The sequence below is a fragment of the Lissotriton vulgaris genome, chromosome 4_1, assembly GCF_964263255.1.
Source record: "Lissotriton vulgaris chromosome 4_1, aLisVul1.2, whole genome shotgun sequence".
Lineage (NCBI taxonomy): Eukaryota > Metazoa > Chordata > Amphibia > Caudata > Salamandridae > Lissotriton > Lissotriton vulgaris.
The window spans coordinates 1,398,551,788-1,398,575,113 of NC_141691.1; the positions used below are offsets into that span (position 1 = coordinate 1,398,551,788).

At 48.4% G+C, this 23,326-nt stretch overlaps 1 protein-coding gene across 1 annotated transcript in view; it reads left to right on the top strand.

The window, feature by feature from the left end:
* Positions 1-23,326, top strand: part of LAMA3 (laminin subunit alpha 3) — a 1,118,674-nt gene that overhangs the window by 773,721 nt on the left and 321,627 nt on the right. Inside the window, exons 35-36 of the mRNA XM_086917979.1 lie at positions 785-996; positions 2,235-2,439. Coding sequence (XP_086774105.1) covers positions 785-996; positions 2,235-2,439 — 417 coding nt within the window. The remainder of the gene's footprint in view (positions 1-784; positions 997-2,234; positions 2,440-23,326) is intronic.

Sequence of the window (23,326 nt, forward strand, 5' to 3'; positions counted from 1 at the left end):
ACGTCAGTTACAGGAGCCAAGAGTAAACCTAGGAGAAAAACAGTGATTACACAATAGTCAGGCTGCACTGTGTGCAGTGATGGGACTCCCACAGCAGCACCTGGTGAATATGTGATGCCAGAATAAAAACCTATTGTGTTTGCTTTAACAGACTGTAATGTTGCTCTATAGTAATTTCGGCCAAAGACATGGTTAACATGACAACTGTCTTGCCTCTTAGATCACTTATGGTTTATGTTTGAAAACGTGTAATATGTATTTCTCAGTGCAGTGCTATAATCTGACATATTAATGTCAAAGCTTGCCCATTAAAGTTCTCCACTTTTTTGACTTTTGAAGAGACTTTATCCAATTTCAAGTTATGTTTGCTGTGTAATTTATGCAGCAAACATTTTCAGGGCTCAGCTTGTGCACGGGCTCTAAAAGCCGAGCTGGACCCTCGGCTCGGCTCTGGTTCAGCTCTCCCAGTTAACTTCTTGGCTCGCCCACTTCTAAGTTGGAGTTCAGCAGAGCGGAGGTGTCTTCAGAATTTGCGGAAGGATATATGACTGTTTAGTTATGTGGGCTGAGGGGCTATTGCTCATATTCATGTCTTTTAGTCGCCAGTCACTGCAAAGAGGGTCAAAGTTGTGACACAAATCCAGCGGCACACAGATCAGTTTGCAAGCTTCCTTGTTTTATAGAAGTGTTTTAAGGTAATTTAAGCTGTGAACCTACTAGCACACAGTTGAATATAAGTCTGGGTAAGTCATATTATGTTTTTGTCTGTTTCTTGTTATCCTAGCCCCGCAACAACTTCCACATTCTGCAAAGAGGCTATAAGATCACTGGTTGCATTCCAAAACAATGGCGCGCTGCCCTGTGACTGCCATCCAGCAGGCGCCACCAGTCCTACATGCAATCCGGATGGTGGGCAGTGCAGCTGTAGACACCATGTCATTGGTCGGCGTTGTACACGGTGTGCCACAAGTTACTACGGCTTCCCTCACTGCAAGCGTAAGTTGTCTTTTTACATGCCTTTATACATCATAGTTATATAAAAATATTTTGAATTGTCTTCTTTAGTCTTGCTAAATTTACCACATAACTCTGTGTCACTTTGCTTATTTTGAATTGCTAGATTTACCACATAATTCTGTGCACTGAGCTGCGATTCCTGTCAAGGACTTGCCTCTCACAAATCTTTTTAACATAACACGTGTCTAATTTATTTAGGTGTAAGCTCAGACTACGCTTCCTAGAGAGCACTAAATTCTTAATAGAAAGTCTTTCAATCATCAGGCCCACTTGTCAAAATGAAACATAAGAATCTTCCTTTCTGCTTATATGAGCTAATTGATTTGGGGAGGGCAAAGCCTTTTTATTATTTTATTTTACTTTTTTTAGGAACAAAGCTTTCCAGTAGAGGTTTTCCTGTACCTTTGTTCATGATGCATTTTTTCTCCCTGCTTATCATCCCAGTAAGGTAATTTTCAATTATGAAAATAGGTGTGGACTTTTTCCACCACAAGTTCACCTTTTCCTTAGCTTGTCTAGGCCACACCATGGCATCTCCATGGAGAAGAACACTAACGGCGAATTTTCCAAACATTCCCAGGTGTTCTGTTGCAAATATCATTTGAAAGCTGCCCTGGTTCCTGCGACCGGTGTGCATAATTCTAAATAGCATATAAGTGATTTCCCTAAACCCACAGTAAATCTGGGGATCTGTTCCATTTCCCATCCAGTACCTTTCTGACCATTTCCAGGATGAGAAGCGACTGGGTTTCATGATGTGAATGCTCACAAACATACAGGTTAACCAAGGCTTGTAATGTCACCTCCCATCCCTTGCATGGGATTTACTTCTGGTGTGAACAAATCCACAGTAGTAAATCCATTTACACCTGCCAGGAATCCCTTTGCAAAGTCTTGCTAGGTATGCATGAGGTATTTTGACCGTTAACTTAGGTTTATGGCCACAAATGCCTTTGTGAACAGGGCGCAAATTGTTACCTGTGAAATATATTCTCTAGTCACGATTTTCACCTGGATTTTCCCGAAGAAGAAAAAAACATAACCTCTGCAAAGATGTTCACAGCAATTTGCAGAAAAAACAAAAAACCTCTGCACACCCCTAACATTTATAACCCTTAATTTGTGTCCTCTGGCATTTCTAATAATGTATTTTTACTTTTTGTCCTCTGCGATAATCAAAACTGTATAGTGAAAAGAGTTTTGTGTTTTTAATGCAGCGTGCAATTGCGGCCAGCGCCTTTGTGATGAAGTCACCGGGAAATGCATCTGCCCCCCTCAGACTATAAAGCCCGAGTGTGAGGTGTGCGGCGTGCAGTCCTTCAGTTACCACCCACTCGTTGGGTGCGAAGGATGCAACTGTTCAAGGACAGGGGTCGCACACTTTTCAAACGCAGACTGCGACAAAATCAGCGGGCAGTGCAGGTAAGGTCCTGTTGTGAGGTGTTGGTGAGATTGTGAGCAAAGGTAGTGGATTTTATGTACCAAACATGGCAAATCGTTTATTATGCAGAACACGCAGTAGCCACGTAATCATGATATTCCAGTTGGCCTGGGTATATACATGCTTGTTTTATATTATTAGGCCTGCCCTTCCTTTAGTTGTTACGCTACCTCATGTTACCAAAATAATCATAAATAAAAAAATACATGTATTAAACATGTATTAAACATGTATCAAACCAGCCCTCTTCTTCCACTGGTTTGTTCTATCATCATTCACGTTTTGCTTTCACACATAAAAAACTACAGCTTGGAGAAATGGGTCAGCCCATTTCTGCCATTCGCTCTCTTGCACTGTGAGTGTTGGCAGTTTTCTTGTTCACATGTGCACATCTGTCTAAAAGAAGTGCACATCATTGTTAGGGCTGCTTAGCCAGTACTTTGCTTTGCTACTGCGTTTGTCTTTCCATTCGTTATCAGTTTGTTCGAGGCATGTGAGCTGTAGATCACATGCTTTGCATACTTCTGTAATCTAGTGTTGGTTCCAGATGTTTTCAAGTTGTTTTGTTTGAAGAAGTCTTTTCCAGTCACGAGGCATAGTGACTCCTCCTTTCGGTGATAGTGTGCATTGGCATCAACTCCATTGTTAGATTGTTTTTTTCCGCCATCGGGTTCGGACGTGTATTGCTGCGCTCCGGTTCGGCACCGTCCTTTCGTTCCCCTCGGTGCGCAATCCACTACCCTCGATGGTATTGTTTCTCGATTGTGTTTTCCCATCTCCATATTGCATCGATTCCGAAAACTTCATGGAAGGAAGTTGGGCCTTACCGCCAGGCCAGCTCACAATAGATGTAACGAAGTTCATTCCAATTCTGTCCTGGGTGTCTCGCTAAGTACCCTTGCTCCAACTTGCACGAAGTGTGCAACTTGTATTTGTCACCAGAACACAATGAAGAGAACTGCAAAGCCTGCCGATCGTTTCGATCCCAAAAAGACGCTCCGTGACCTTCGGACTCAGCGTCATGAAATGTATCAAAAACGCAGCGGCCCGCTCCAGGTCTTTTTTGAAGAAGACTCCGATCACGAAATCTTCGAAGCACAGGGAGCCGAGGAGGAAGAATTACACATCCCTATGTCCGAGGAAGACTCCAACATCGAAGAGGACATCATGCAGGGTCAGCAGACTGTGAGTAAAAATACTCCCCTGCCCCAAATGTCGTCCATGAAAAAGACTCGCCCCTCCTCTCCCTTTGGGCCAAGGTCCTGCAGGCACCAAGAAAAAGTTTCAAACGCCCGCCCTTGGGCCCGGCACCGAAACATATGTCAAAACCTTTCCGGCTCTGGACCAAGTCAACTACTTTCAGGCACCGAACCAAAATCCTTGGCACCGAAATCAAAACAAACATCTTCAGATCCGAAATCCTCGGCTCAGAAATCATGGGCACCAAAAATTATGGCATCAAAAGACAAGATAGCTCCTCTTCCATCCAAAGAGCCTCAGTTGGATGCCCTGCCTTCCAACAAAGACCCAAATCAAAAATAACTTGTAACTAACCCTAAGACTGGGCATCTTAACACAAAGCTACAAGAAAATGCAAGCCAGAACTCAAGGACTCTTACCATATTCATCTGAAAAGAAAGAATATGAGTACTAATACTTCTCCACCTCACCTTTCACCTTCTTCACCAATATATCCAAATTTACTTATTACACCCACAAATTCACCACAATCACCGGATCACCAGGATGATGGGGACAGGGGTGGAGGTGGGGATGCACCAGAGGACAATAATCCAGACCCATGGATCAATTAGAACACAGATCCTAATACTGACAACGACCCAGATTTATACCCTTCAAAACCTTCTCCACCAGACAATAACATAGGGTTTATAGCGCTAGTCAAAAGAGCTGCTCAATACCATGGAGTGCAGCTCTACAAAGAGGCTCTTGTAGAAGACTTTTTATTTGAAACCTTAAGTTCTTCTAAAAAAACAACACATTAAATGCCTATGCTTAAGGGTATGCTTAAACATACAGATAACATATTTAAAGGCCCTGTGCGCGCATGAATCATCACTCCAAGGGTACACAAAAAGTATAAAGCCGCACCTACAGACCCAATTTACATCAGAGGTCACCTTCTATTAGACTCCTTAGTAGTTTCAAATGCTCCTAAGTGGGAAAATTCACAAACAACAGGAGATTCCCCCCCTCCTGATAAGGAATCAAAGTTTATAGATGCCTTGGGCAAAAAAGGTGCGGCCCAGGCAGCCTATACTTGGAGTATAGCTACCACCCAGTCTCTGTTAGATAGATATGAAAGAGCTCATTAAGATGAATTGGAACAATTGCTCGAATTCTTGCCATATGAGCACAAAGCTAAGGCACATGATTTAATCCAAGAAGGGAAACTCATTTCCAACACTTCCATCAGGTGTGCTTTAGATGCAGCTGATACTGCTGCGCCCTCTATTCACACCAGCGTTCTGCTTAGAAGGCATGCCTGGCTCAGGGTTTCAGGGTTTAAACCTGAGGTTCAAGCCTCTATCCTAAACTTACCCTTGGACAAAGAACACCTATTTGGAGCTGAGGTAGACGCTTCATTAGAAAAAATGAAGAAAGATACAGATGTTGTCAAATCCATGGGAGCTTTAGAAACACCATCTAATTTACAGGGGAGGCTCAAAGACCATGCAAACAGACACTTCCTCCACGTCATTTAGAGGTAACAATATATCACCCTCTTTAAGAGGTTACTTTTGGGGAGGATTTCGAGGAAACAACGGCAAGGGAAAAGGTAAAAGTAACACACCCCTTACTTCCTCTGCCGCAAATAAACAGTGACTTGTCTCCTCTTCCCCCTGATCATTCCACTCCTGTTGGGGGACGTCTCGCTCAATTTCTCCTAGTCTGGAATACCATCACTTCAGACAAATGGGTATTGCAACTTATCCAGTCTGGTTATTGCCTGGAGCTTACCACCAACCCTCTAAACATTCCTCCACGATCACACAAACTGTCTCCAAACATATGCACCTCCTCAAATAAGAGGTTCAGTCTCTTCTGCAAAAAGGAGCTATAGAACATGTCCCATTACAGTATCAAGGGACAGGCTTGTATCAGTAGTGTAACAAACCTTGAGGGGGCCCGCCTGCAAAGCACAATGAGGGGGGCCCCCCCAGCGGCCCGGCCCACCACCCACCACTTTGCCCCACCGACAAAAATAAGCAGTCACCTAAAGCCGTATTTTCAGCACTTATCTGTGCATATTTTGAACCGCAAATATAAATAGAATTTACTTTCATTGTGTTCTAGGGCTGTCTGAATGATGAGATCCATTACTAATAATTAACCTGTTAAGCGCTGCGAACGTTCAGCGGACGTCACGTGCACTACCTCGCTTGTGCTGCGCACGTCCACTGAACGTTCCGATCCCGCCCGCGCAATGGAACATACGCACTGGGGCGGAATTTGCGGCGCGCTTAACGGGTTAAAGGAAACAAAGTCAGAAGAGTCACATTACAAATGAATACATACTTTTTTATTTATAATAACCCTTTCCATGCTCATGACGAGCTCAGCTCGTCATGAGGCACGGTGCTCGTGTGCTCATGACGAGCTGACCTTGTCATGAACAATGGAATTCAAGCACTTTCAGCACAGGAGGGGAATATGCTCCGCAGCCAAGGTGTTAAACACATGGCTGGCATGTTTCTTTTGGCAACCCTACTTCATATTCCTTTTCATGAAATACATTCTCACACTAAAGCAGTAAATGTAAATTTCAAATGCAAGGAATTGGCAGAGTGGGGGCCCCGGGAGTACTAGAACCAGATAAAAATGAAGCCTCGGTAACCAGTTTACAAAGGTATGTTGACTGTGCACCTCAGATAGAGTGTACAGGTGACCGTTGTCGTGCACTGTAGCACTCAACAACGCTTTTCAATAATGTACATCACACACCGACATGTAATAGCGACATGTAATAGCGGTCACTGGTTATATAGCACTTAGCTCAGAAACACCATATATTTAGATGGATGGCACACAGCTCCCATGAGCATTGTATGTAGTTTAAAACACACGCAAGCATCGAACAGAATGCTCTGGACAGACCTTGCATATACCCCACATAGCGCAGATATACTATACAGCTTGCTGCAATGTGGCCCCGAAGAGAACTTTTCAACAGCAAGGAACACACACTAACTTCCAACACAACACATTAAATAGAACACTTTGCTTTCATCTAACTAAGCACAGACATGGCATTTGGGCTGTTGGCCCATATTTTCCATAGAATGCATTATATAAACATAAATAATGTACCATAACGTGTAATTGCTGCCCCTATAGTTGTATAGCTCTATCTATAACTTGGTCATCAGAATGTGCTACAACAAAGACGATGATGCTGGGCTGGTAAACAGGAGAGAGGGCCAGCCCAGCTTCACTAATGAGAGGCTCAAAAGTGCATCATTTAACTTATGAGGCAGGCTGCCTGGCCGCAGTACTGATATGAGGCAACTGGTGCACCCATGCTGCAGCTGTGCGCTACAACTACTGCGCTGATGGCCCAAACTCTACACCACTCTACTCTATGCAACAGCACTTTTGGGTAGAGGTGCATCAGTGAGCGAGGTACCAGTACTGGGCTAGAAGTGCCAGCTGCAGATCAGAAATGATTGGGCACATAAGCAATTCTGAGTGGATCTCTGTACTGGAGTTGCAGAAGGGGGCTGTCCTAAAGGCCAGACACATGCTGGGAGAGTGTCCAACTAGACGCTGAGCACAGAGGTCATCCTCAGAGTACAAGTGTCACGGCCCACTCTAAACATATCCCAGAGTGCTCTGCAAAGCTGGGACTCCCCCACCATACCCTGGGTGCTTGCCCTCTCCTGGCCCAAAGCTTGTGTCAGGGGTCGGGCAGACTAGGGCTCCTCCACAACACAAGACCCAAGGGAATGCTGGAAATTAGCCCAAGCTAACTAATACGCCTATGCAAGTCTTCCTGCTCAGTCAGAGGCTGTGTAGATATTTCACAGCATCTATTTACAGGTCTAAAAAAACACTGAGTAAATAACTGGCATGCTCCTTTTACAGCCCCAGAGAAGACTGTGCACACAACTGACTGCATCCATTTACAGGCCTCAAAGCAGGCTGAGCAAACAACTGGCAGGCTCCATTTACAGTCTCAGAGGAGGCCGTGCACACATCCAACTGCATCCACTTACAAGCCTCAAAGCAAGCTGTATAAACAGCTGGCAGGATCCATTTACAGTCTTAGAGGAGGCTGTGCACACATCTGGCAGAATACATTTACAGGCCTCAAATGAGGCTGCTTAAACACCTGGCAGGACCCATTTACTCCCTTAGAGGAGGCTGTGCACACATCTGGCAGCATTCATGTAAAGGCCTGAAAGGAAGCTGCGTATGCAGCTGGTAGGGCCCATTAGGAACTCAGAGGAGGCTGTGCACACAGCTGTTAGCATCCATTTACTGGTCTCAGAAGAGGCTGATTACAGCTAGCGGGATTAATTTACATGCTTCAGACGAGACTTTACACAGCTAGCTGGCAGGATCCACTATGACCTCTGAACAGCTGGTGTACACAGCTGGCAGGATCCATTTACATGCCTCAGAGTAGACTGCACAGCTGGCTGGCAGGATCCATTTAAATGCCTCAGAATAGACTGCACAGCTGGCTGGGACCCACTATGACCACTGAACAGCCTGTGTACACAGCTGGCAGGATCCATTTGCAGTCTTAGAGGAGGCTGTGCACACATCTGGCAGAATACATTTACAGGCCTCAAATGAGGCTGCTTAAACACCTGGCAGGACCCATTTACTCCCTTAGAGGAGGCTGTGCACAAACCTGGCAGCATTCATGTAAAGGCCTGAAAGGAAGCTGCGTATGCAGCTGGTAGGGCCCATTAGGAACTCAGAGGAGGCTGTGCACACAGCTGTCAGCATCCATTTACTGGTCTCAGAAGAGGCTGACTACAGCTAGCGGGATTAATTTACATGCTTCAGACGAGACTTTACACAGCTAGCTGGCAGGATCCACTATGACCTCTGAACAGCTGGTGTACACAGCTGGCAGGATCCATTTACATGCCTCAGAGTAGACTGCACAGCTTGCTGGCAGGATCCATTTAAATGCCTCAGAGTAGACCGCACAGCTGGCTGGCAGGACCCACTATGCCCACTGAACAGCCTGTGTACACAGCTGGCAGGATCCATTTGCAGCCCTCATAGGACACTATGTACAGCTGGCAAGGCCTGTAAAGAACCTTAGAGGAGGCTGTTAACACATCTAGCAGGGACCACTCCAGGCCTCAGAGGAGGCTGTGAGCAGAGCTGGCTGAAACCATGTTCATGCATCAGTGGAGGCTGTGCCCAGCTGGGTGGACCTCTTTACAGGCTACAGATGGTGTGCCGTTTTGGCACCTGTATAAGTGACCATAAAACAATGCACTGTCTGTTGTAGGTATTTAGCATGGGGTGTGGTTAAGATTATGAAGCAGATCAAAAAGGGGTCCATTCACAAATATTCACTTTGGTCCTATGTATGACATTTGAGACTTCCCAAGTGGACTAGCAGTTTGGAACAGAAAATACACAATTTATAGAAGCCATAGCATGAAAGAGGAGTTAGAGGCAAAGGAACTGAGAGCGGTGAAGGGAACCCTTGGCTGCAGAGGGAGTGAAGTGTGGAATCACTTGGATGCTGGAAAGCCGTGGGATCACAGGCTTGTCAAAAGATATTGTGGGACCGGGTAAAAAAAAAACTAGATATAGGGCCCTCTTTCCTTTATTTATGCCAGGTGGCACAGGAATCAGAGTCAAAGTATTGAAAAAAAAGGTGCTCGACGGAAATAGAACAGGTATTGTTGATTATTATACATGATCTGATGCCATCTATTGCCAATTCGATGTAAGCTGCCTCATCATTAATATTAAAAGAAATGTCAGGCATGCTTTATAAATCTATAAATCGATTTAGAATCAGGGGAGTGTGGCCCTGCACAAAAATGCAGGACCTGGGGCACAATGGGGCAGCGAAATGTTGGTTCTCAAGAATATGGAAGTGTGGGGTCCCTGTGCGGAGGGAGACCATTAATGTTGTGATAGCTACATGATGAGGCAGAAGAGTGTGAAATCATAGAAGCATGGGGTTTCTGTGGAGTCTGGGCCACTGAAGGTGCAGTACATTTAAGGAGCCTGGTGAGAAAGATGGTACAGTTGAGCACTGTGTGCCGTGGGGGCTAAATCCCTGCGGCCAGTGGTGCATAAAACGCTAGATCTCCATGCATAGGGCTGCAAAGCATATAGGATTCAATATGACGCTATACTCATGAATAACTTGTCTCCAGTCCTAAGCATTCATTGACTCCATTAGTGGATTCTGGGAATTGCAGTCATGAAGACAGTGTGTTTTTAAGAGAAAGCTCACGCTGGAAAAGAGGTATTCTCGTGACATTGAGTCACATAACAGAACCTGGAGGAGGAACAGTGGTGTTTGGGATCCCTGGGGTAGAGGAGCGATCAGTATAGTGGAGGCCACTTGAGTCGGGGGGAGGCACTGGTGAGTATATTACAAAGTGAGTGTATGATCCCTGCAGGGCGGATCTAGGGGAGGGGTGTAAAGGATTTCCGTGGGTCATGCCCTACTCTGCGGGATGCTGAGAAACCTAAGGCGGGGGTACTGTATTTTTGGAGTATCGGTTTAGCCATTTAACAATTGTAGGGACAGGTATGGAAAGTCTTCCAAGGGCCTCTTTAATAGCAACTTTGTGTACATCGGACCGGGACATGTCACTCCAGGCCCCTCCTCCTGCACACTTTTTAGCATGTTTAGAAGTCTAAAAGGCCTCCAGAGGTCACATTGAAATCAGTTGTCTGATGTAAAGCTGTTTATGGTGAGGTCAGTATGGGGGCGTTCCTCTTCAAACTGCCTCAGGCGTGCTACACCTCGGCTCACAAGGAGAGTGGCCAGATCTCGAAACGTGCGTCAGATTGAACCGTCTCTCTAGACTTTATCCTGTGCCATGTTTTTCTTCGCTAGTATTGGCACAGGCGAGACTGCTCTGCAGTTACTTGGGGTTTATTATACTGTCAGCCTGATTCATCAATCTCCCGTTTTGCGAGGCCCTAATAGCGAATTATAGCAATTCGCTATTAAGGACTCGCAAAACGGGATTCATGTAGGATTAGCAAAATTTATTGCGATTCCTACTGATTCCTTATTTGCGATTAGCAAATTGCTAATCGCAAATAAGGAAAAACTCCCCATTCATTCCTATGGGCCAAAAGGCCCATAGGAATGAATGGGGAGTATTCCTTATTTGCGATTAGCAATTTGCTAATCACAAATAAGATTGCGATTTGAAGGGTGCCAGGGGTGTCCAAAGGACACCCTGTAGCACCCCTCAAATGCACATTTGAACAGGTGTTGCGCACACACATGTCCAGAGGACATGTGTGTGTGTAACATGCAAAAGAAAAAAATGCACTAAAGTGCTTTTTACTCTGTTTTCGCAATTTACCACCAAGTCAGACTTGGTGGTAAATTGCGACCAAATATTGCGAATTCGCAATTTCCAATTGGTTGATGAATTGGATTTAAGGAATCTCTATTAGAGATTCCTTAAATCCAATTCCTCGCAAATATGCGATTTCGGTAATAGCGATTTTTGCATTTGGGATGATGAATCCCAAATGCAAAAATCGCACTCGCAAACGGCCAGATTCTCAGAATCTGGCCATTTGCGAGCGCAATTCATGTCGATGAATATGGCTGTGTGTCCCTTACCGTTGCGAGTTTGTAGGGAGCCCTCCATAAATCACAGTTCTCAAAAACGTGTAAATTACCAAATGAGATGCCGATTACATTTGGTAAGTTACAGCAGAAGTGCTACCTAAACCATGTATTTATGTATATTACATGTAGACGTAGCATTTAACAGGAAACCTTACTGAAAAAGAAAGAAATGCCCTCTCACCACTTGACACAGCGTGTCAGGGCTGTTTGCACCAGCAGCAGTTAAGAGGGGGTACAGCCTCTTGTGTTGTAGATTAATAGGGTTACGTGAAAGATTTAAAATATTTCAAGGGGGCGTGGCTACGATGGCGGCCTGAGAGGACGCTTTCTCGGAGGCTCCCCGGCCCTAAGCCCTAAACCTCGGCTTTTTAGCGTGTTCTCTCCCCTTATCCCTACAAGCTCGGCACCCCAGAGTGAACCTGACCACCCGGTGCCGATTTGAAGGTACCGCTGGTGGAGCGCGGTGGCACCGGGAGCCGGCCTCTGGAGACATGAGGCTGGGGAGCGCAGAGAGAGGCGGCCGGTGCCTGCGGGGCCTCTTGAGCTCCGGCGTAGCAGAGAGCACTCTGGCGGGAGACCGCGGCGAAGGAGAGCGGACGTTCGGCAGTGACCCCCGGTTCGGGGGCGGAGCAGAGGACGGGCCGGGCGTCTGCAGAGCAGCCCAGCAGCGCCTCGCCTGAGGGCCGGAGTGCACAGCGGCCTTCCGAACTACCTGAGCCCCCGGCTCTGGGCCTAGTCCGGGCCCGGAGCACAAGCGGAGGTGCGGCCGCCGGGAGTGGCGGCCTAGCAGCGGAGTCGGTGGCAGCGACCCCCCCTACAGCGACAAGCAGCTCAGTCGGTAAGGTGTGGAGGGGGGTGTGGAAAGACGAAGGTGGAACGCTGGGAGGTCCGGGCCCGAGGCCGACAACAGCGCCTGGCACTGGGGGGCTGCCGCTGTTAGCCCCAGAGACTGTACCTGAGTGGGGGCGACACTATTGACCAGTTGATAGCGCCCATTGGCTTTCTGGCGGCGGTCTTGGGCGCAGCGCTCCCGCCGGGTGACCCACGCAAGCCCTGTGTACCGGAGCCCCGAGTCCAGGGAGAGGGACACACACGATAGCTGGCCGGGGGCTGTGGGGAGGCCTGACCGGGAGGGCCAACCTCACTGAACACGTGCGCAAGACAAACTCTCCCCAAGGCCCGCAACGGCCAGCCCAGCACAACGAGATCCGAGCTGCGGACGCGGTCCCTGGGATCAGAGGGCACCCGGCGGACAGTGCTGTGACATCGGGGTTGGCAACCACAAGATTCCCACCCCACCCCTGCACAGAGGTCTCTGATCGTCCGGGCCGAGCGTGCCCCCCCCCCCGAAGAGTCCGACGCAGCTACACCTGCACAGCCTGCAGCTTTTGGCGCCCAAGGAGCGGAGACCCCTCGCTTCCGTCCCCCTTGCCTGTTCGCCACCATGACATCCACGGGGCGCAAGGGCAACCACACGATCTCGGACTTACTCCACAAGAATGTCGCCAAAACGGAGAAAGCCCCGGCGCAATCGCCCCCAAAGACACCGACTACCGCCCCGTCCACGGACGACGACGCGGCTCCCATCACGAAGGCCTTCCTGGCCTCCCTCTTCAACACCCTGAGAGAGGACTTCCAGACCCTGAAACAGGAGCTAGCAGGGGAGCAGAAGGAGCTGCGCAGAGACGTGGATGGCCTGGGAGAACGGGTGGCGGCAATGGAAGAGGCAGACCAATCCCGCAGCATGGAGGTGGAACGGCTACGACAGGAAATCATACGCCTGAAGGATCAGCAGGTGGAACGCCAGGCCCACTCGGAGGACCTTGAGAATCGTTCCCGACGGAACAACATCAGGGTCCGGGGGGTTCCATCGAAATCGGAGGGGAACAGCGTCACGACATATCTGCAGGACTTATTCCGGGAGATCCTTGGGGAACCAGGCGGTTTTGACATCCGGATTGATCGCGCTCACTGGGTCGGCCCGTAACGCCGGGCGCCGTCCCCAAATCCCCCCCCCCCCCTCCCCCCGGACATTCTGGCCTTTCTACCGGACTACCTTCTGAAGGAGAGAATCAACCGGTCACCTTCCGAGGGGTCCACGTGGCCCTCTTTCAAGACCTCTCCGCCATCACCCTGAAGAAGAGACGCTCCTTCAAAGTGGCGACTGATTTCCTGAGAGACAAAGGCGTGCCCTACACCTGGGGGCACCCGTTCCGCCTCATCTTTAAGTGGAAGGGTTCTCTGCATCAGCTTCGTTCCCTTCGGGACACTTGGCTGTGCTGGACATCGACCCACCGGAGGAGGACACCACGGGTGAAACCCCCCATCCCAGCTCCACAGATGGGGCCAGCCAAGGGTCCAGGGGCGGCTGGCAGACAGTGCGGAGACGTCGATCCCCCAGATCCTTTCGGAGGCCGGATCCTCTCCTGGCCGCCCAGGAGCGAGAAGCGGCAGTGCAAGAAGTGGCAGATAACACTACCACCAAACATTGATGCCTCAGCCACAGGAGATTGCCCTCATTAGCTTTCCTCATCGGGGGTGAGGGGTCGGGGGGCCGGAGAGTTGGCCGCCACCATGCCCTCCCTTTCTGTGTTGATCTACGGACCTGGACTATGTCCCGCTAGGCCCGAGACTTTGGAAGTTGTGTTAGTGGGAGTTCAGGGGGGAGGGAGGGGGGTTTGGGAGCTAGGGGGGAGGAGGGGGTTGGAGGGGGGACAGTTGGGGGAGTTGGGGTCGGGGGGGGGGGGGAGGGGACACGACCATTGGACCCTCCCGGTGTGGCACTTGGGAATAGAGATGGCCGACACGGGGACCGGGCAGGCCCCGGAGGGGCCAGACAATTTGCGCCATTCACAGTCCCTCATGAATGGCTAGCCCTGCCCTGAAGGTTCTCACTGTAAATGTGAAAGGGCTCAATAACCCCGTTAAACGCAGGGCCGTCCTGTCTTTCTTAGAAAACTCCGGGGCGGAGATCTGTCTGCTCCAAGAAACTCACCTACTTTCTAAAGATTGGCACAGGATGCGATCAAGGGCCTTCCCGATTCAGTACTACTCCTCAACCCTGGAGAAGAAAGCGGGGGTGGCATTGCTGGTAGCGCGCCACTTTAAGGGGACGGTGGGGGACAAGGTAGCTCACATTAAAGGGAGATTTTTAGCCCACACTGTCCATATAGGGGGGTTGGATATGGTGGTAGGCTCTCTCTATGCACCGAACACCAGGCAAGAACCATTCCTTAGGGGGGCTCTGGCAGACGCACTGCAACCCAACACTAAAGCCATATTGGTGGGCGGGGACACAAACCTGGTGATGGACCCCACTATAGACCGGTCCGGCCACCAACAGGGGTTTGCCGGGGCGATCTCACGAGAAGGGAGTCAATGGCTGACGGACGAGGGGTTCGTGGACCTGTGGCGCAAACACCATCCCGCTGACCCGGGATACACTTTTTACTCCCACCTGCACCGAACTTACGCACGTATCGACCACTTTTTGGGCACCGCGGATGTGTCCCCCCTGATAGAAGATGTGGAGGTGCTCCCGGCGGCGTTGTCGGACCACGATGCGCTCGTGGTGCACATACATGCCCCTAGGGTCGCGCAAAAGAAAGGCAGATGGCGCCTCAATGATGCACTCTTGCAGCATGAGGGGGTGATGCAGCGGCTCCGGGACCGCATCACGGAATATCTACAGACCAACGACACCCCTGAGGTATCCCTAACCGCAGTGTGGGGGGCGCTTAAAGCGGTGGCGAGGGGAGAATTGATCTCGGTAGCCGCGGCGGAAGCCAAGGGACGGAGGGAAAAGAGACAGTCCTTATCCACCCAAGTGCTTGAACTTGAGCAAGCCCACAGTCGGACCGGAGCCCCCAGGATCTGGAGGCAGCTTAAGGCGGTCAGGGCCCAGCTTGCCAGCCTGGACTTGGATCGGGCGGAATACGCGGCCCTGAGACTGCGCCACACTTACTATGTGGGTGGTGACAAGACAGGTCGCCTACTGGCGAGCTGCCTTAAAGCCAAGGCCATGCGGGCGAAGGTCTCCTCCATCCGTACCCGGGATGGGACGGTCGTCCAAGACGATGACCACATAGCGGTGGCCTTCCGAGAGTTTTATGCCTCGCTGTATACGGCGGAGCCGCCTGCTGGGGGGGTTTCCGCTGCCGCCTACCTCCAAGCCACGGAGATAACGCCCCTGGATGAACCCACCAGGGCCTCCCTGGATGCCCCCATCCGAACCGAGGAGGTTGTCTCCGCAATCGCACGTCTCAAGCCTCTGAAGGCCCCGGGCCCGGACGGCTTCTCGGCAAGCTTTTACAAGGCTTTCTGCCCCCAAATCGCGCCAGTATTAACGAGGCTCTTCAACTCCTTCCAGGGCAGAGGCTCCATCCCACAAGACATGTTGGAGGCTGACATCGTGGTCCTCCCTAAGCCGGGCAAGGACCCGTCCCATTGCAAGGCGTACCGACCCATCTCCCTACTCAACCTCGACCTCAAACTGTTCACGGGCGTGCTGGCGGCTAGACTGGGCCCATGCCTGCCGGGCATCATTGAACCAGACCAAGCGGGATTTATCCCCAACAGGCAGTGTGCAGACAATACCAAGCGCCTGCTTCATGTCATTGATAAGGCCCACTACAATGACTCCGACGCGGTCCTACTCTCTGTGGATGCCGAGAAAGCGTTCGACAGGGTGGACTGGGGATACCTGGACGCAGTCCTGGAGCTCTTTGGGTTCGGGGACCGGTTCCGCACATGGGTCGCTGGTTGTTATGCCGCCCCACAGGCCAAGGTCACAGTCAATGGGGTGCGCTCGAGGCCTCTAGATATCCGACGGGGAACCAGGCAAGGGTGTCCTCTTTCGCCCCTACTATTCGCTCTCTATATTGAACCACTGGCCCAGCGCATCCGGGACAACAGGTCCATTACAGGCATCCGGTTTGGTGGAGAACCACAGACCATAAGTCTGTACGCGGACGATATCCTGGCGGCCTTGGAGAACCCCCTGACGTCGGTACCGGCTTTCTTCTCGGAAGTGGCGAGCTTTGGGGATGTCTCGGGGTTCAAAATGAACGTGGAGAAGTCCCTGGTCCTGCCTCTAGGTCGGAACGCGAAGGCGGCGAGACGAGGCCATCAGACATACGGAGACCTCCAAGTTCAGATGACCATACCCTACCTAGGCATCTCCTTAACCCCGACTACGACTCAAACGGTCGAGCACAACTATACTGCTCTACTGACGGCCCTGAAAGGGGATCTGGCACGATGGAGCCGTCAACCACTTTCGAAGGGTTGGGACGTGTGGCAGCAATAAAAATGACCCTACTGCCGAAGGTCTTGTACCTGTTCCAGACCATACCGGTCACTCCCCCACTCGGCGTGCTCAAACAGTTACAGGACGCCATTACACGCTTTGTGTGGGCTGGCAAGCGCCCGCGTCTGCGGAGAGACCTAAACACGCGGACCGCGGCGGAGGGCGGACTCGGGGTCCCCGACCTGCATCGCTACTTCCAAGCGGCGCAACTCTGCTATCTCCTGGAATGGAGTAGGCCCGAGTCGGAGAAGCGGTGGTTGTTTCAGGACCGGGCCATGGGCCAGATGTCCCTCTGGAAAGTCCCATTCCTGGGACGCAGAGACAGGCCTTCTTACTTCCGGAAATCGCCCATCACGCGCACGATAATGCAGGTCTGGGACAGAGTAGCGGTCCCGAAGGGCCTCACCACGTTCCCGTCCCCGATGTCCCCTCTGTTTGGGAACCCAGCGTTCCCCCCGGGATTGACCCCTGGGTCGTTCCCGCAATGGCAGGACTCTGCTTGCAAGGCGGCTGGAGATCTCTTTGACCCTACGGGCGTTATGCAGATGCGCACTTTGCAAGACGGCTACACTCTCCCGCAGATCCAGCGCTTCCAATACTTCCAACTCAGGCACTGGCTCACGGAGAGCGATGTGCTGCCCCACGTGAGCAGGCCCCTCACAGCCTACGAAAAATGGCTCCACACGAAAACGAACGACAAGCACGCAATTACTGACCTTTACGCGATGCTCGGACGGCGGGACAGAATAGATGGGAACGCGAACTGGGACGCACCTTCACAGATAAGGAATGGCAGGACATATACTTCAGGGCTCACCATACCGCCCGCAATGTAGCCAGTAAAGAGGCGGCTGTGAAGATAGCGTATTACTGGCACCTTACACCAGCGCGGCTTCATCACAGCAACCCGCGCAGGGACCCCGGGTGTTGGAGGGGTTGTGGACAACAAGGGACACTAACTCACATCCTGTGGGACTGCCCAGAGGTTCAGGGATACTGGGTGGAGGTGCTCAAGAGCTTCGACACACACTTTGACACGGACATTCCCCGGTTTCCAGCATACACGCTTCTTGGCCTTCCCAATGCTATCACATTTCCTCTCAAATCGATCAGGGGAAGACAGATGGGGCTAGCGATGGGGGCAGCCACCCAACACATCCTTTCTTTGTGGGGCACCTCCAGGAAGCCTACTCACACGGGGTGGCTCCATCGCCTGTGGTACATTATGGGGATGGAGAAAATACAGGCCTCCCTCACTCAAAGCAGAGACGCATTCCTCGAGACATGGCAACCCCTCGTTTCTCTCCTATCGGAGGAATTTAACGAAATCACCTGCCCAAAATACCTCAGGGTGCTCCGGCTCCCAGACGACTTTCGGGGGGAACCCCGATCACCCAACTAAATCCTGCCTATCCAATAGGCCTCATGTACATCGATGTCACTGCACTTGCCACATCGGGGAAAGGGAGTTGCGGGTGGGATGGGAGTGGGGGTGGGGAGGGGGGGGGGAGGGTTGGCTGTTCATAGGACCGGATCGGAGCTTTGCTTCACCTATTGGGCTTCCCCAGCACCCATGGACACAATCTACACGGCACCGCAGGGCTCCGCTGTTTGGGGAGGGTGGGATAGCTACGGTCTGTCGGGCGACTGCATGCACGCCTGTATTGTTGACGTGTCCTATGTCTGTCTTGTTGAAATTTCAATAAAAGAAAAAAAGATTTAAAACAAAAATATTTCAATAACAATGGGCCCTGGGGTGCCCTCCCTTCACTGCAGGTACAAATGCGGCTATTATAGCAATGCTCACTTGTGTAACTCATTTGTCAATTGTGACCCCCTCCAATGTTGCTGGTTAGGACTTCTGTCGCAGTCAGTAGTTTAGAGTTCAATGTCATACAAATGAAACTAAACTATACGCAACTTACTGCATATCGCAAATAACAGATAACAAAGAGATAGGCGCATTGAGTTTCATAAATCAAATTGAACCTCCTGATCTCACCTCCTCAGAAGCACCAGCATAACACCGTCTCACAGCGAGAAGAAATGTACCTTTGCGACTTTCCTCCAAAGTATTAACGCTTTCTTCATCTAAAAAGATTGTACACTAACAAAACCCAAGCGTGATGTCCAAATTTCTTTTCAGTAAAAGTAGACAACTTATTGCGCACCCTCTTTTTCGCCTCGCGCTCTGCTTTCTGTAAGAACGTGACCGGACGAGCGTAACGTAAGTTACGTAACTCCCAGCATCTGAGAAGGATCGGATGTGTGGAGTTCTAAGTGGTTGCTGGCTGCACGGCCGGGTGCGGAGGGGGCACCCCGCGCTTTGGGGGCTGCCGGGACCTGTGTTACACCCCTGAACACAGAAGATGACCCCTTTGATTGCTGTCTGGGTATTAAATACAAAGCTAGCACAAGGCGATGATGGACGGAGCACTGAAACTTTTCAGACACTCACCCCCAATCACAGATCTGGGTTGAATCCATCATCATTCTTTAGCTCACTTCGCCACTTCAGTTCAAACCCAGCTATATGTAAATCAGTCTTGACCCTGTACCTCATGGGAACAGTCCAGCCCGAACTGCCAAGGCAGGTATTTCGTGAACCAAAACAAGCACCTGGGACCGGTTTCTGGGTAACACCTTTCATCAGCCAGGCTAGCTTGAATACAGTGGCAAAGTGAGCAAGGTACCCACATCTGGGCATACCCTGCCAACTTAGGGCAAACAAAGCAAACACAAGAGGATGATGGACGGAGCGCTGAAAATTTTCCGATACTCACCCCAGTCATAGATCTGGGTTGAATCCATCGTCATTAGCTCACTTCGCCAGTTCAGACCGGTCCCAGGATGCTTGTTTCTTGTTCAGGGAAGACCGGGCTTGGCAGTTCGGGCTGGACTGTTCCCAGGCAATTCTTAATTATAAACAAGGCAGCCGCCAATTAAAATACCTATAATAGATAAATGTACAGGCTATGAAACTAAACAGAAATCTTAGTAAGTGGTATTCCTAAATATCGGGCATTGATTCTGCTCTCCTGGACCTGCACTGGGCACCCGACACCCGTAGGTAAAGGCTTGAAGACAGATTGTCCTTCTTGGCCTGCTGTGAATAATGTACCAATGATGCTACATGATGCATCCATGGTTCTCTGATTCTTGGAGATGGGCCTGGGTGTACCACTGCCAGTAACTGACGCTTTGTTCATGGTTGTGATGCTTGCTTTGAGAAGCTCACAGATATTAGCTCTTCATCTGCAGAAGACGCCAAATCAAACTTTAAACAATCCAGGTGTCATTATTGCAACTGATAAGGCAGGTTTCTTTTACAGCACATGATGCATATGAAATTGCCTTTCTGTGAGCTACAGAAACTATAGCAACAGAAAAGAAGATAAGATATATCAGACCCATTGGTAGGTCTAAGTTGTTGAAGTTTGACCTGGGTTTGCGGTCAGTGGGTATGAAGCTGGCCCTCCTTCAGGATTGTTTTGGAAATTTGCAATACTGACACCTATGCTGGCTCTGAATCCACAAATCCCATGACTTTTTCTAACACCTACAATTAAATTTGCATATTCCATGAGAATAATCCATATGGGATGAGAGAACTTTGGCCATCCTGCAGCAATCTGCACCAGACTGTGTTCCACATACATCTGGCAACCAGATGTTTTTTTGAACAGTGGGGGAAGGTAGTGAAAATATCAAAAAGGAGGAGGTGGAAAACGTTTTTATTGGATAAAGAAAGAACTGCTGTAATAAACACCAGTACATTTCAAAGGCACCCCTAATTTGGGTTCATTTAGTACCATTTGCATAAGTGATTGAGCTATGTCCAAACAAAAGACAAAAAACCTCGAAAAGCAGTTGTGGCTAAAAATGTAAATGAATACCTGACAGGACCTACTGTAAGCTCAAAGATGGTCAGTTAAAGAAAAAGGATAGGAAATTTTAGGAAAATGCTAGTTGAGAGAGAAGGGTAAAGAGCATCAAACGTCACAAAATTCACCGATTAAGGCACCAAATAAACTTATACTACCTGTGTATCCACCAGACTCTTCTTCACAAATGTCAGCTCCTGGGTAAGACAATAATAAGTACCTCAACAGGCGATGTTTGCACCTTTTGTGGATAGGTAGCCTTCCACATCTACATGGTGTAAGCGTTATCTTCGATGTATAAAAATACACATGGAACTTAACCATATGCACAGCGTTGCCATGCTTGATGCTGTCAATTGTTTACCCCAATATAAAGCTAGTTTTACCTCCACACAATACATACTTCTCTTTGACCAACACAATGTTGAAACATTTTTGATGCACAACCTGGGTAGATGCCTCCGAATGCAAGGAGGAGAAGTTTTGACTAATTTTGCCAATTATATGTTAAATATGGAAAAGCTATAATTCTATGGTAACTGCACCAGCCCTCGTCATTCTCCATTGTTTTAGCAACAGTTTATTCATGGAAGGTAAACAAAATATAAAGATTCTAATGTCAATCAGTGCCCATTGTTAACTGTCCCTCGAAGAAAACAGCGTTTTCAATGGAAACTACCCCAAAATAAACGAGTGTAAACATACATAACAGGGAACATGTGTAATATGACCTATATTGCTATCCTGGAGTTATGGTGGTTTGTGATTTCATCATATTACAAGGTCACACCATGGCAGGGTGTTTTAACACTAAAAACATTTTTTTTAAATAGTGTGATATTGAATTAACTGTCATCTACTAAACTCTTCTATGTAATTATTTTATAGCACTACTCATTTAAGTATAGGGTGTCGGGGTGCTTTCATCACACAGAGAGGCACAATAAATCATAAAAATGTGTAAATCAATGTACAGGAAATGTTACTCAAGAAGACATTGAGTCTTACAGGGTGTAGGAATCTCATATCATCCAAAGTTCTAGATGTTATATGTTATGAGTGAATGGCTGGGAGGAACATATATTTATAATATAAAACATAATGCAGGTGATTGTAGTTGTCTGTACTAACAATACTTTATCACTTCCCAATGGAACTCTACTTTGCAATCTTAGAATAGCAACAGATTGAGAAAAAATAAGGATGTGAACCCATGCATTACAGTTTGCATGCAGCACCTTCATGCCAGTAAATAGATCACTGTACAATATTAGACTATTTCAACTTACGAACTGGAAGTAACAAAATGACCTCAGTGTCAGAAGCAGGGGCCCACTTACCGAGCTAAATATTCTGTGATCTGCATGTTATGCGGTGTGCCTTGCAGCAGGCACATTAATCCTCTGTACTACTTTATGATTCAAAACTGTGAATGCTAAACAAAGAACTCTCCCAGAGCTGTGTTAATCACTTGAGTCATTATTTCCAGTATATTGTTCTCAAAATTGCTGGGTGGACATAGACCTCTGCATCAGGCGTGTTAACCCTGTTAAATAGTTTGAATTGCAGCCTCTTTGTGACCAGTTAGGTAATCTAGAACAGATTTACTGTCAAATATGTGCTTAATGCCAATTTCATTGCCACAGATTTATTTTGAAATGCATTTGTAAATTGACTATCAGACTCAAAAACCCCTTTCCTTTGCCACACTGAGTATTTTTTTCCAAACTCAGCACTTCCACTCCCTGATAAATAAAGCAAACAGACAGAACAATGAGTACAGAATATATATATATATATATTCACAGAAAAAACCATAGGTTATAGTCGATATATAGTTAGGAATTTGCATTTACAAAACCTTGAAAATTCAATGAAAAAACCATAGGTTTTAGGCCATATATAGTTAGGGATTTGCATTTACAAAACCTTATTTTACTCGCATAAAACCATTGAAATTCCATATATAGTTAGATGCGCTAACTATATATCGCGCACCCGCAATCCACTGCTGATGATGTCACATATTACATCATTCATGACATGGTCAGTGACATCACTGATGACATCACTGATGACATCATCCAGTGACTGTATGTTTCTGTAAAGTTAAAATATGTCTTACATATTGAAGAATGAGTGGATGTATAAGTGTCTGGATGAAGGATTTAGTAGGTGCATGACTGATTGTATGAGGGAGTGATTAAATGTGTCTCACTGAGTGCATGGGTTAGTGATTAAACTGTATTAATTTGTGCATCATTATATCTGTTGTTCTGTAAACTGCTGCATGTGTTGATCAGTAGCTATATGAATAACTATATGGGTTATTGATTGGTTGCTCAAGTATTTGTATGGGAGACTGAGTATGTGTGTGGGTGGCTGGGAGGTGTGTGACTCTGTGCATAGATGTGTAAGCAGTTGATTCACTAGGTGTATGAGTTCAAGAGTGCATGTGGAAACAGCTATATGGGCGGTTGACTGTGTGCATGAGTGTATTGGTGAGTGAATGGATATCTCAGTGCTACATGTCAAAGTAAGTACATATGTAAAACACAGTACATGTGAGAGTTAACATATATAAATAACTGTGCATAAGAGCCAGTGAATGTGTGAGTGGCTGTATGGATCATTGTGAACATGTATCAAGGATTGTATAAGAGAGTAAATATGTGTTAGAATATGTTTCAATAAGTAAGGTGTGTATAACTGTATAGTAGAGGAATTGGAGGCGTGTTTGATTCTTTGCATGACTGTCTAGGTGTATGAGTAACTCCATGGATGAGTGACAGTCTGTGAGTGTCTGTTTTCACTGAGTGTATCTAAGGATATATCAGAGTCTGTAG